The sequence below is a fragment of the Octopus bimaculoides genome, chromosome 17, assembly GCF_001194135.2.
Source record: "Octopus bimaculoides isolate UCB-OBI-ISO-001 chromosome 17, ASM119413v2, whole genome shotgun sequence".
Classification (NCBI taxonomy): domain Eukaryota; kingdom Metazoa; phylum Mollusca; class Cephalopoda; order Octopoda; family Octopodidae; genus Octopus; species Octopus bimaculoides.
The window spans coordinates 35,896,946-35,911,546 of record NC_068997.1 but is presented as its reverse complement, the minus strand read 5'-3'; the positions used below and the strand labels follow the sequence as shown (position 1 = coordinate 35,911,546).

Here is a 14,601-nt window from a genome sequence, read left to right as displayed (position 1 = left end):
AAAGGTGTATGCAGTGGTGATGGTGTTGACAAAGGTGTAGGCAAAGGTTGAAAGGCGGGCATGGCAGTAGTGTCAACGAAAGATGTAGTTTTATCAAAATACGCTTTTTTTTAATCGGTCTACAGACACAGTCTCCGTACGGCCATTAGCGTCTATTTTTAAAAATTTTGGCGTGTGAGAGAGCACATGAAAGGGTCCTTTATAAAGAGAAACAAGGGGTCCTCTGACAGAATCATCCCTAACAAAAACATGCGTCCAAGAATTAAGATCGGATGGCACTTTAGAAGGTGGAGATTGGTGTCGAGGACCCATAGGAGGAAGGGTACAAAAATAACTGCGTAGTCGAGTGACATAAGACTCTGGATTGAGAGACTCTGACTTGTCCAGCACCAACATCGTACTAGGCAATGCCAGTGTGGTACCGTACAACAGCTCTGCTGAAGAAAAACCCAGGTCTTCTTTAACCGCAGTCCGACATCCAAGGAGGACGACAGGAAGAAGTTCAGTCCATGACTGCGGATCCAGAGAGCAAGCAAAGTGGCCTTTAGTTGCCTATGAAAAAGCTCCACCATCCTAGTAGAAGCGGGATGGTAGCTGGTGGTGCATATATGATGCACCCCAAGGATTCATGACAATTCACGAAATAAAACAGCTTCAAATTGTCGACCATGATCTGTGGTCAAACTGGACGGTACACCGAACCTAGAAATCCAGCTGGACATGAAAGCTTTTGCAACAGTCTCAAAAGAAATATCTGCTATAAGAATGGCTTCTGGCCAACGGGAGAACCGGTCGACACAAGTTGAAATATACGAGAAAGCGCGACTCACGGGCCATGGTCCAACCAAGTCAAGGTGGACATGGTGAAAACAGGCCTCAGGAGAAGGAAACTGTCCAAGCGGAGCACGAACGTGCCTATGGACTTTAGCACTCTGGCACTTCATACAATAGCGTGCCCAAGTGGTAATCAATCGCTGCATATTGGGCTTAAAGAACCGAGCAGTAACAAGCTATACTGTGGCAGCGATGCCCGGATGTGACAAGGAATGAAGGGCATCAAAAACAAACGTTAATGGTTCTCAGGTACTAAAGGCCTAGGAGAACCGGTAGATGTGTCACACAATATAGAGCCTTCTGATGAAGGGAGCGGAAGATAGGCAAATTCACAATTGTTGAATTTTGGCGAAGTTAAATCTAACGTCGACAAGGGAGGTTGGTCCTGTGAAATAGCAAGTAAATCAATTGTTGCAGGAGAGGAAATAGAACTGACAGGGAGTCTCGAGAGAGCATCAGCAGGGATATTCTCCTTCCCTGGCACATGACGAATGTCACCTGTAAACTGTGAGATATAGTCCAGGTGACGGAAAGCGCGAGGAGAGAGTTTGTCTGTTTTAGAAGACAGAGCAAATGTAAGGGGCTTGTGATCAGTATAAATCACAAATTCCTGTCCCTCACGATCAAAAGTACTATATCTGCGTTCGGCAGGCTGCAATTGGCAAGAAACGAAACACACTTATCGGGGTTTATCTTTACATTATATGCGCGGAGTCGCTGAAAAAGTTGCAACAAACGGTGGAGATGATTCTCTTTTGTATCGCTAGCGATGAGAATGTCATTGACATAGGCGAATACAAAATCAAGTCCACGAAAAACTTCATCTATAAATCTTTGGAATGTGCTTGTCGCATTCCGCAAACCGAAGCTCATAAAAAGAAATTCAAAACAGCCAAAAGGAGTAGTGATGGCAGTTTTGGGAATGTCCTCTGGATTAACTGAAATCTGGTGATAAGCCCGAACCAGATCAATCTTGGAAAAAATAGTACAGTCATGTAAATTAGCTGAAAAGTCTTGCAGATTCCTAATGGGATAATGGTTAAGAACCGTTACAGCATTAAGTCGCCGATAGTCCCCCACCGGGCGAAAATCAGAATCACCTTTTCACGCCAAATGAAAGGGAGATGCCCATAGGCTGGTGGAGGGGTGTATCAGGCCGAGTTGAAGCATGTGTTCGAGCTCAGCCCTAGATATCTTGAGGCGCTCCGGTGCCAGATGCTGTGGGCAGGAAAAAACAGGCGGCCCAGTAGTCTTGATAAAATGGTGGGTAGAATGTGCTGACCAAATGTATGTATCAGGGAGGAATCAATCGCATGCAAAACGCCTAGGTTTGTCAGTAGTAAAGCGAAGAAGCCAAATACTACAGCACGACCCGGTGTCAATCATGAGGTACTTCTTCGACACCTGGTCCTGGACAAAAATTGCATGATTAAAAGTAGGTGTAGAGGAAGAAAAGTTGTGTCCACCAGCTCGGGAAAGGAAGCTAGAAGCGAATGAAAAACATCCCCAGCAGTGGCCATAAAAAATGCTGGGCTTAAAGTTGAGTTGGTAGAGCCCTTTGCCAGCGCAAAGAGTGATGTCAAACTGTTGACAAGCTTCCGACGCCGAACATCTACTAACAAGTTAAAATGATTTTAAAAATCCGCACCCAAAATAGGATGCGGTATGTCAGCTATGACAAAAACCCATTGAAAATCTCTACACAGACCAATGTCTAGGCATAGAGAAAGCTAACCAAATGTATGCCTAGGTTTGTCAGTAGTAAAGCAAAGAAGCCAAATAATACAGCACAACCTGGTGTCAATCATGAAGTACTTCTTCGACACCTGGTCCTGGACAAAAATTGCATGATTAAAAGTAGTTGCAGAGAAAGAAATTGACGTGCTCAATTTCTCCCTTGGAAGTTTTCTGACACTTTAAAAGAGCATGGCTGAATGCACTTGTGTGCCTTTTCAGAAAATTTGGCATGGTACCAGCACAAACCAGGACGTTGTCCAGAAGGTGAATGACTACGAGATCTGTGAGAGCAAGCGCAGGAAAAAGGCCTGTTATCTCAGCATAGAGCATACGACCAACGCGTGAGCTCATCGAGCTTATCAGCAAATACATTATAGGAGGGAGAGGATTTATGTGAGGCAGTTGATGAAACCACAGAAGAGAGACAGGCACCCTGTGCAGGCTGGGTGGAAAATTCAAGAATCTTATCTGCCATGGTGGCGACTTGATCGACCGTGTTGGCATCATGCACTGTCACCAAAATAGTCTGTACGGGAGACAGCAATCGAGAGAAAAAAATCTTACGTATGAGAGGAGCATCAGTCGAATCACCGCTCAACTCCTGTAGGTGGCGTAAAAATTCTGAAGAGCGGCTCTTAGTGGTCCTGTCGTCTCCTCGAAGGTTCAGCGCTAAGAGGTCGAGAAAAGGCGGAAACGCTTTGGTATAGGATGACCACGCATGCGCATGAGGGACTTCCTGCATGCCTTCCGGAAGACCTGTCCCTGTACATGCGTAGACGAACTTCCCAAAATGGCGACTGGTATTAGGCGTCACTACAGGATTATCCATTACGAACTGCTTGAAAGGAACCAAACGGTCAATGCAGAACTCTACGTTCAACAGATGGAATGACTCAATGCGGCTATTCAAGAGAAAAGACCTAATTGGCAGCATGGAGTTCTTCTGCTGCATGACAACGCCCACCCTCATATCACCAATATGACCAAGGAAGCCATTCAAACGCATGGCTGGGAAGTGCTGCCACACCCGCTGTACTCTCCTGATTTGGCACCAACGGATTTCCACCTCTTTCAATCTCTTTCAAATTCTATTCATGGAATTTTATTCAATACTGATGCAGAAGTGAGAGCTTGGTTGGATCAATTTTTCAAGTTGAAATCAGGTGATTTCTACCAACAAGGTATTGAAAATCTTGTTGAATGTTGGGAAGAAGTTGTAAACAAGGGTGAATACACTATTGATTAATTAGTTATTTTTTATTAAACTTTTTAAAAAATTAAAAATTTTTTAAATGGCAGGAACTTAGTTGTCAACCCAATACAATTCTTTAAGGCAAAAATCGCGTGTAGATAACTAAGTGTTGTGACATAAAATCTGTTTCTAATTGCCATAAAATAGAATTCTTGTGTTTTTTTTATATTCTTTCGTTATCCACTTATGTCACCAATAGTTGAATACAAAATAGCTTTTCTTAAATTATATTTCTTCTTAGCATTCTTTTTGTATGAGTTCGTGTACTGTTTCCTTAGTTTACTGTGAATTTATATTTTTTTTTGGATTGCCTTGAAAACATGTTAACATGTATTTTTAGAAATACTAATTTCAATCATATTTTCAATACCTAAATATGTTAACTCTTACTCTCATGTACAGTTCTCTGTGTTTTAACTTCTTGTTCATAGAAGGATTTGGCAAAAAGAGATAGGTATGTTTAGAATGTAATAACTTTTTAGGGGATGGATTTCAATGATATTCTAGAATGGATTTTAGATGGATTTCGATGATATTTTAGAATTACACGATGATATGATTGTTATGCATGTTGAATGTATTATTTTTCTTGTCATTGCCATATGTTGATGGATTTGTTTTTTTACCTGTAATTAGTATGAAAATTTAATAAACCAAATTTTTAAAAATATTGTGAGTGGAGTTATGTTTACTTGTTATTAAAACAAACAACACTGATGAACAAACAGCAACAACAAAAATATTTACTGACCTATATGATGCTTGAACGCTAAATTAATAATCCAATGAAGGTGCAAACAGGTAAAGTAATCCGTAGCTTGAGAATCATCCTTGAGTCACTTTCAAAGTCACACAGTCACTTTATGAATAATGAATGTTTACTGCACAACACACAAAAGTTCTGACACACATACATATACTGACTGAGTTTTGGTTTGTTGTCCTTGTTATTGTCTGTGACATCGTTACAAGGGTGCACAGGTAAGTTGCTCCATCCTTTTGAAATGCATTCAAAGAGGAACAAAACTATTGCTGGTAATTGTGGAATGTGGCAAAACATTCAGTGTCCTTGTTAAGTGCCACTCCACAATGTTTGCATTCCCACACAATTCTGTAATCCTCTCTTGGTGTGGATTTTTGTTGACTCATAACATGTTGGGTTCTTGATAATGTCTTCTGCAACATCAATATGGGGCCCCCTTTACCTGGATAAAAAGTTGTTGATGAGACAGCAGTTTAGGGTAGGGCTCACCTGGTGCTTCCTTGTGCAAGATGTACACATTGATCATGGTGACATCAAAGGAAAACCAGAATACATACTTCCACCATTTTTGTGCTCTAGCAATCTACCTGTTCAGCAGTTAATTACCTAATCTCATGATGCTATTCTTTCCACAGACTTTGTTGATAAAATAAGTACTATTTGAGCACTGGGGTCAATGCAATTGACTTCCCCATCCCCTCAAAAATTGCTGGTCTAATGGAAAAATTTGAAATCATTATTTTCAAAGACTTGATGTACACCGTTTTTTCAAAGACTTACAGGCTCTTTGGACTCATGTATCTGCTTCCATTACTCTATTTAATGTAGATCCTATTCATATGACTGTGGAAGATGCCAGTAGTTGTTAGCATCTTTTTAGTTTGGATGTCTAAATTTTAGATTTATCCAAGTATCCAGTCCAGTATTCTAAACGCTAGTAGTAACACTGACTCTGGAAAAGCATTGTGAGTTATGGTACATATGAGCTTTTGCCTTTGCTCACCAAATGTTCTCTATCTACAATACCCATACTTCACTAAAATGCGATATTTAATTGTAAAGGAAGGAGATTGCCTTCGGGTAACACCACCTAAAGAAGACACGCAACGAGCGGAAAAGAAAATAATAGTGTACAGAACACTAAATATTGAAACTAAAAAAATAGAGATAGCAGCAACAGAAGAAATAGAAGAATGTCTGACCCAAGTGAAGGAGATGACGACCTTCTACACAAGAGGAAGGCAATATGGAACAATGGTGGTGCGATTTAAGAACAAAGAAGAAGCAAAAAAACACTCCACTGTGCCCTTGCAAACAGCTAGGTGGGCACTCTTACCTACCTATTGCGGAAGATGTGCCGCAAGGGTAAGAATAGGTAGAGTGCCTCCGGAGATGAACGAAGAATGGTTGATAACAGCTATTATTTTCAATTGTAAGGACGAGGTGGAGGTTATAAGAGTTGAGAGGTCCAGAGAAATCATCTGGTGGGTTTGGGATTAGAAGTTCTAATCCATGTGACCCTGTCATATTTACACAACATTGCAGAAGAGTTGGTACTCACCAATGAGACCCGACTGAGGGTCGTGGTGGAGGGGAGACCACCCATATGTTATAAATGTAGAAGTAGGGGACACATGCAAGCAAAGTGTCCCCTAAGAGAAGAGCAAATAGAGGAGATATTCAATGAGGCAGAGGTAGAGGTGGTGGAAGAAAAGCAAGAGGAAACTGTGGCAGACAGAAAAAGTCGAGGGTGGAGTCACCACCCAAAACCCCAAAGAAAAGAAAATGCAATATTTGATAACATAGCAAAAACATTATAATGTATTTCATAGAGGAATACGTAGCATTCTATTTAGAGAAGGAAAATCTGAAAACTCACCTCTCTCTCTAGTCAACATTGACAAATGGTAGTCTGTAATTGCCAGTAAAACTGCAAAGGAAAAATAAAAATCAAGATGGTTAGTGGTATATCATTACCTAACAGGTATATATTTACTGATCTCAGAATCATGATATTCCTATTTTACTATTATTTATTGACCTTACAATGTCATCACTACCTACATACTATCAAATTACAATTATGACCTCACTGTCAAACTGTTATTTACTGACGTCAAAATGACGTCACTGACTAACTATGATTTAAAGTAATGGCTCCAGAACAGTTCTCTGGGGGATGCCACTTAGGATTTGAGTTTCCTCACAAAAGGCACTGTTAGCTACAACTGTCTTTAAGGAAGTCATGCAGCCACTCTCCCAGTTTACCAGCAGTGCCAAGCTCTTGCAGCTTATGACATATCATGACATGGTCTACATTATCAAATGCCTTTGTGAAGTCAAGTTATATCACACTGACATCTGACTGGTCAAGCAACTGTTTCAAAACCCAGTCATAGTGTTGTAGTTGTGTGAGGCAACTTCTTCCTGGACAAAAGCCATGCTGTGTATTGTTCAGTAGGTCATTTTCTTCTAGGAACATCATCAGCTTCTTTCTGATGATTTACCCCACGACTTTACTGATATGTGAAGTCAGAGAGATTGGCCTGTAGTTTTTGGCCTCTGTTCTGCTTCCAACTTTGTGGATAGGGCATATAATGCTTTCTTTTAGCTTTTTAAGAAGTATATCACTTGCAAGGAAACTTTGGAAAGGTATCTGAAGCAGTTTTGCCTGCTTACATGACTTCAGGAGAATAGCTAGGAAGCCATCAGGACCAGTTGTGGAGTTTGAGCTCATTTTATCTATGGCCACTGTTACATCCTCAATGTTGATGTAACTGATGGTTGGCACCTCCTTTTTTAGAGCTGCAATATTAAAGAATTCAGCTGGGTTTTTTTATCTGCATGTGTCCTAGGGGGGAAATGAAGACTCTTTTAAATTGTTCACTGAATATTTCACTTATCCTTCATGGGTCAGTAGTTAGTGAGCCATTCCTTAAGAACAATGGTCTTATTTTATATTGTATTGTGGCTGTTTCTTTAGTAAATTTATAGAAAGCTTTAGGGTTTGCTTTTATGCTTACTACAGATCTGTTTCCTCTCTCTGCTCTTTCTTTTTGCTTTAGATTTCTAGGTGTGTCTGTATTAAAATAGACTTCTCCCTATTGTTTCAGTTGTCTATTCAACCAGTTTGAGACCTTTGATCTGCATCTCATAACGATTTTTCTCTCCCTAGGAATCTTGTTGTCTATGCTGGCCTTTCTTTCCAGGGTGTATTTAGTGCATACAGTTTGTACTGTTGACATAAACTGACTGAGTTTCAAGTCAATGTCTTACATACATAGAATGTTGGATCAGTTTTATTTGTGTATCTCTTTGCAGATTGATTCCCATTTTGCTTTATTGAGAAACAGGTTAGATATAACTTAGGTCTACCTGATAGAGTAAATACCAGCAGTTTGCTTAAGACCATACATAGTTAATTCAACAATGTTGTAATCTGAGAAACTTGTTGGTGTCACCCATACATTATGGATAAGGCCCACATTATTTGTGAAGAATAGGGCCAAGATGTTTCCCCTGGTTGGTGTGAGTATCACTTGTTTCATGAACAGCATATTAGAGAGTTCCAGTAATGGACTCAACGTCCTTTTGTTCATGCAGTGACACCCCAGAGAGGATGTAGCTTTCTGGCCATTTAACATGTGGGAGGTTGAAGTCACCCCGGAGCGGTATATTGATGTGCTGATCTAGGTTTGTCAATACCTCTTCTATGTGGGTGAGACTATCCTCAAATTTGCTATCATATTTCACGGTATTTGGCAAACAGTATATTGTGTATACAACTACATCAACTTGTTTTATATGTATTATTAAGTTGTCACAAATGAATTTGAATGTGACAGTAATACAAGAGGTGTGACATCTTCATGGATGTACATAGCAGCTCCACCATGACTTCTTTCTCTTTTGTCTGTATGAAATACAGCATACCCTGGTATGTGTACTTCTGCATCTGTTATATTAGGGGTTAGATGCGTTTCAATGAGTGCTATGCATATTTCTTTATCGCATGCAGCAAACTCTTTTAGATAGAGAATTTTACCTCTGTTGCTGAGTTTTAGTAGGCCTCTGATGTTCAACAGGAATATGGAGGCAATATCTGGGTAGGTGTTAGAGGTGGCCATTCTGGGCCTGTTACCTGAGTCAGTCTTGTGCATTGAAATGTATGACTTTGGCTTTGCAACCTGTGTATCCATGTCAGCTGCTGCACTATCTCCTGGGCCATATTAACAAAAAGACTGTTGTTTGATAGCAGCAGTTCATACAGTCTCTGCATATTACCTTTTGATGGGTGCAGAGTGCATGTACTGATCTCTTTTCCTACTCTTTTGAGACTCATTTCTTCTTGTTTGTGCACTATTAGCTTGCAGGTCCATGCTTGATGATTTCCTTCTTTGTTTTTGGCTGGTTTTGTTTCAGGTGGTTACCCTGCTTGTTGTTCTGATAAGATTTGGGGATGGGCAAATCTGCAGCCCTCTCCCCTCTCTCCATGCCAGCAGATGCCATTTAAGTAAAATTTACATACAACATATCCATTTCTATCCTTGTGCTTCTTCATTTTCCTTTTTGGTATTTTGGGTTTTTATCTATGTTCTTGTCCTTCCTATTAGATTTGGACTTGAGAGCATCAGTTTTTCTGGCCGTGTCAGTTTTTTGTCCACCTCCGTTTTTCACCACAGTCCAGCTTTAACTGTTCTTATTGCAGCCGTAGCTGCTTTCAGTGCTGTTTTGGAGGCTGGTGGTGTTCGTAGTTACTTTTTTAAAGCATCTGTTTGTCCTTCATTGGTTTCAAGACATGCAGGGTCATCACTGAACACTTCATCTGTTTTCTTCATTATGTTTTCTAGTAGGTTGTGATGTGGTTTGACAAGAACATAGGAGCATATGAACTCCTGTTTCTTTCACATGACCTGTGCCATAGTCCTATTGAAACCATAGCTCTTCAAGGCCACCGCTATTAGGTTACTGGATGGAGAGTCCTTACTCATGCTCTATGCTTGAATAAAAAGACGGAGCTCATCGAATTGCCAGTTTCAATACAGCTTTTGTTGATTACTTGCCTCAATCTATATACAAAATATATAACTTTAGGAACAATGAGTGAGAGAGAGAGAGAGAGAGGGAGAGAGAATATTTAAAGAGAGAAGGTAAAAGAATCTAGATAGTGTACTTTGCAAAGGTTCAATGAATCGAAATATATAACTTTAGGGATGTTCAGAGACAGAGAGAGGGCAGTGATGTTATGTACTGATAATGAAACAGAATATTTAACTCTAGGGATATTTAAGGAGAGAGAGAGAAAGAAAGAAAGACAAAAAAGTGGTGTCACTAAGTGCAAAAACAAATCAAAGTAACAAACTTTAAGGGTGTTGGATCAGGTAGTAAATATTAGCAAGAGGCTGTGTGGTTATATATAGCAGCAAGAAAAACTGAAAGAAAAGTTATTGAGGTTTGGGATAAACAGCCTTAAAGTATTTAACTCTAAATAATTTTCAATAAGATACTTACTTCAAATGTATCGGAGTTAGAATAAATTCATACATACATATACAGGCATACATCACCCCACATTGTTAATTGGTTCCAAGAGACACGACTTAAGTCGAATTAATTTGTCTCTATGCTAAGCAAGACTGAATTTACTTGTCACACGTTCTTTTGAGACCTTGCAACCTGGAATAATTTTCACCTCCTTGGAAATGAATGAATGGTTTGGCAATTTTTTCCAATACAATCCAGTTTCGTCTACATTAAAAATCTGTTCGAGAAAAAACCCATTTTCTTCGATGATTTTCTTTAATGCATTAGGAAATTCCACTGCTGCTTGTGCATCAGCTAATACACTTTCACCTTGCTTCTTAATGGAGTGATAACTTCTTTGCTCCTTAAATCTCATGAACCATCCTTGACTTGCCTTGAACTCTACATCTTTCTCATCTGGATATTTTTTCTTCAGGTCCTCAACAAAGACAACGCTTTCTCTTGAATGATTTCTTAACTAATAGTAGCACACGGACAATTCAACCTAACAATCCAAAGAGAAACAAGACTTTCCATTTCTTCAAAAATTTTGCCTCTTTTCTTATTGATGAGAGTGTTCTTTATCTCTGGGGCTTCAGATTTTGATATGTTCTAAAATCTTGTCCTTATTATGTACAATCGTTGATACATTTGTCCAACTCATTCCAAAAGATCATGCAATTGCTACCACTTTTTCATCTTTTTCATGGTGTTTTATCAAAGCCAGTTTATCTTCCAATGTTATAGCATGACACTTAGCACTTTCACTATGAATTTTCTTAGGGGACATGGGGGCAAAAGATAAAGTCACTAATGAATGAGAATGAGAAAATAGCCGATAAACAGATGAAAACTAATCTGAATTCAAAACAATCGCAGGAATCATGAGTGATAACAATGCCTAACAGTAGATATTGGAACTACAGTGCAATATGCGCTCCGAAAAACCAATAAATAAGACAGCACAGCTGATTTCATTCACTAAGCTACATTACTTTATGGTTTGTATCTTAAAATTTACTGTATGTATGTTAATATGATTTTATATGCATTTATTTTTATTTATTGTACAGTAACTTGATTTTATGTGCTTTTAATTGTTTTCTAATGATTTTACGATTCCAATATTTGTAGCTGACAGATGTAAAGTTGAGTAAAATGACTTGATTTTTTTTTCCATATATTATTTTTGAAAACTGATGTATAATGAGAACGACTTAAATTGAAACAACTTAAGCCGAGGTATACCTATCTATACACACACACACACACACACACACACATATGTATGTATAAAGTGTTTGAAGTAGTGTACAGATATTGCATACAGAGAAAAAGAAGGCTGTCAGAAACCTGGATAATCCTTTATTAGCGCTTTCGTTCATTTAGTCAAGATCAAATCAAAATCAAAACGGTGACTTTAATTTTGTCTTGACGAGTTTCAAAAATGAATCAAAGCGCTAATAAAGGATTATCCAAAATTCTGACTGTCTTCTTTTACTCAACATATATAAATGTGTTTGTGTGTGTGTGTGTGTGTATACATGTGTTCGCATGGATGATGGTTCACTTACATTAAATGAGGCTGCAAAGAGAGAGGTATGGAAACGCCACTATGAAAGGTTGCTCAATGAAGAGAATGAATGGGAGAAAGAGAGCCTGCAAAATGCCAACCCAACAGAGGGACCAGCTATCTGAATTGACAGTGCCATGGTAGATAAAGCAATTAAGGATATGAAGACAGGGAAAGCCTCCGGCCCATCAAGAATCACTGCAGAGATGCTCAAAATATCTGGCAGTGTTGGCTATAGCCTAGTCACCCGTATAGTCAACCAGGTGATACATGAAGGTGATACCCAATGACTGGTGCAGCAGCAACATAGTCAACTGCTACAAAGGTAAAGGTGACGCTTTAGATACAAACAATTACAGAGGTATGAAACTGTTGCATCAGGTAATGAAACTCACAGAGAGGGTTGTAGCCCAACTAATTAGGGAGAGGGTCAGTCTAGACGAGATGCAGTTTGGGTTTGTGCCAAGGAAAAGTACCACTGATGCTATATTTCTGATACCTAGCCAAAGATAAACCCCTGTACATGGCTTTCATTGACATGGAGAAAGCCTTCGACAGGGTCCATAGATCCCTTATCTGGTGGTCAATGAGGAAACTAGGAATAGCTGAATGGTTAGTGAGAGCTGTGCAAGCCATGTCAGTAAGGTGAGGGTTGGCAACGAGTACGGTGAAGGATTCCGGGTAGAGGTAGGGGTCCACCAACGTTCAGTCCTCAGCCCCCTCCTATTTATGATAGTCCTCCAGGCAATAACAGGAATTCAAGACAGGATGCCCCTGGGAGCTCCTCTATGCTGATGACCTAGCTCTTTTTGCTGAGTCACTATCAGAACTAAAGGAGAAGCTTCAGGTGTGGAAGCGAGGATTAGAATCGAAGGGCCTTAGAGTCAACCTAGCTAAAACCAAACTCTTAATAAGTAGGAAGGCAGACAAACCACAAATCCCTTCAGTTAGATGGCCTTGCTCAATCTATAGAAAAGGCATAGGTAGAAACTCTATAAGATGTACCCAGTGTAAGCTATGGACACATATGAGGTGCAGCAATATCAAAGGAAGGCCAACTGAGAAGACAGTTTTTGTATGTGGCAAATGCTCAGGAGCAAAAACACTGAAAATGTATAGAGAACAACTTCTGTCACATTCCAGGGAGAAGAACTAGAAGTAGTTGATAGCTTCCATTACCTAGGTGACCAAGTCAGTAGCAGGGGAGGGTGCACTGAAAGTGTAGCTGCTAGAATAAGAATAGCCTGGGCAAAGTTCAGAGATCTCTTACCTCTGCTGGTGACAAAGGGCCTCTCGCTCAGAGTAAAAGGAAGACTGTATGATGCATGTGTACAAACAGCCATGCTACATGGCATTGAAACATGGGCTGTGACTGCTGAGGACATGCGTAAGCTCGCAAGAAACGAAGCCAGTATGCTCCGCTGGATGTATAATGTTAGTGTACATACACAACAGAGGGTAAGCGCCTTGAGAGAAAAGTTGGACCTAAGAAGCATCAGATGTGACGTGCAAGAGAGAAGACTGTGCTGGTATGGACATGTGCGAATGGATGAGGATAGCTGCATGAAAAAGTGCCACACTCTAGCAGTTGAAGGAATCTGTGGAAGAGGTAGACACAGGAAGACCTGGGATAAGGTGGTGAAGCACGACCTTCGAAAATTAGGCCTCAGCGAGGCAGTGTCTCATGACAGAGACCTTTGGAAATATGCTGTGCTTGAGAAGACCCGGCAAGCCAAATGAGACCATAACCCGTGGCCTATGCCAGCGTTGTAACCAGCCTACTTATGCATTGCTTGCTAAGACTTGTTCAGGCAAGTGAAATCAATCAAAATCAAATTTGCTGACGTGACCGATGACAGCACCGCCTCATTGGCACCCATGCCAGTGGAATGTTAAAAGCACCGAATGTGATCGTTGCCAGGGCTGGCTCCCGTGCTGATAGCACATAAAAAGTACCATTTTAGCGTGATCATTACCAGCGTCGCCTTACTGGCATGTGAAAAACAACATTCAAGCGAGGTCGTTGCCAGTGCCACTGAATTGGCTCATATGTGCATTTGGCACATAAAAAACAGCATTTGAGCATGGCCGTTGCTAGTACTGCCTAACTGGCCCTCGTGCTGATGGCACATAAAAGCACCCACTACACTTTCGGAGTGGTTGGCGTTAGGAAGGGCATCCAGCAGTAGAAACTCTGCCAGATCAAATCTTGACTGAGGACTGGTGAACCAGATGGCTACACAAGGCTCCAATCTGATTTGGCAGAGTTTCTACAGCTGGATGCCCTTCCTAATGCCAACCACTCCAAGGGTGTAGTGAGTGCTTTAATGTGCCACCAGCACGAAGGCCAGTCAGGTGGTACTGGCAACGTTCAGTCCTCAGCCCCCTCCTATTTATCATAGTCCTCCAGGCGATAACAGAGGAATTCAAGATAGGATGCCCCTGGGAGCTCCTCTATACTGATGACCTTGCACTAATTGCTGAGTCACTATCAGAACTAGAGGAGAAGTTTCAGATGTGGAAGCAAGGACTAGAGTCGAAGGGCCTTAGAGACAACCTAGCTAAAACCAAACTCCTAATAAGTAGGAAGGTAGACAACACACAAACGCTTTCAGGTAGATGGCCCTGCTCGATCTGTAGCAAAGGCGTAGGTAGAAACTCTACAAGATGCACCCAGTGCAAGCTATGGACACATAAGAGGTGCAGCAATATCAAAGGAAGGTTAACTAGGAAGTTAGTTTTTGTATGTAGCAGATGTTCAGGAGCTATAAACACTGTAAAGGTACAGAAAACAACTTCTGCCACATTCCAGGGAGAAAAACTAGACATAGTTGATAGCTTCCACTATCTTGGTGACCAAGTTAGTAGTGGGTGAGGGTGCGCTGAAAGTGTAGCTGCTAGAATAAGAATAGCCTGGGC

General features: G+C 40.6%; 1 protein-coding gene across 9 annotated transcripts in view; it reads right to left on the bottom strand.

Moving 5' to 3' along the window:
- The window catches only part of LOC106874300 (uncharacterized), a 373,269-nt gene that overhangs the window by 303,371 nt on the left and 55,297 nt on the right, over positions 1 to 14,601 (bottom strand). For all 9 annotated transcript variants that reach the window (XM_052974178.1, XM_052974177.1, XM_052974184.1 and 6 more), the window contains one exon: positions 6,466 to 6,516. In XM_052974178.1, the coding sequence (XP_052830138.1) occupies positions 6,466 to 6,516 (51 nt within the window). The remainder of the gene's footprint in view (positions 1 to 6,465; positions 6,517 to 14,601) is intronic.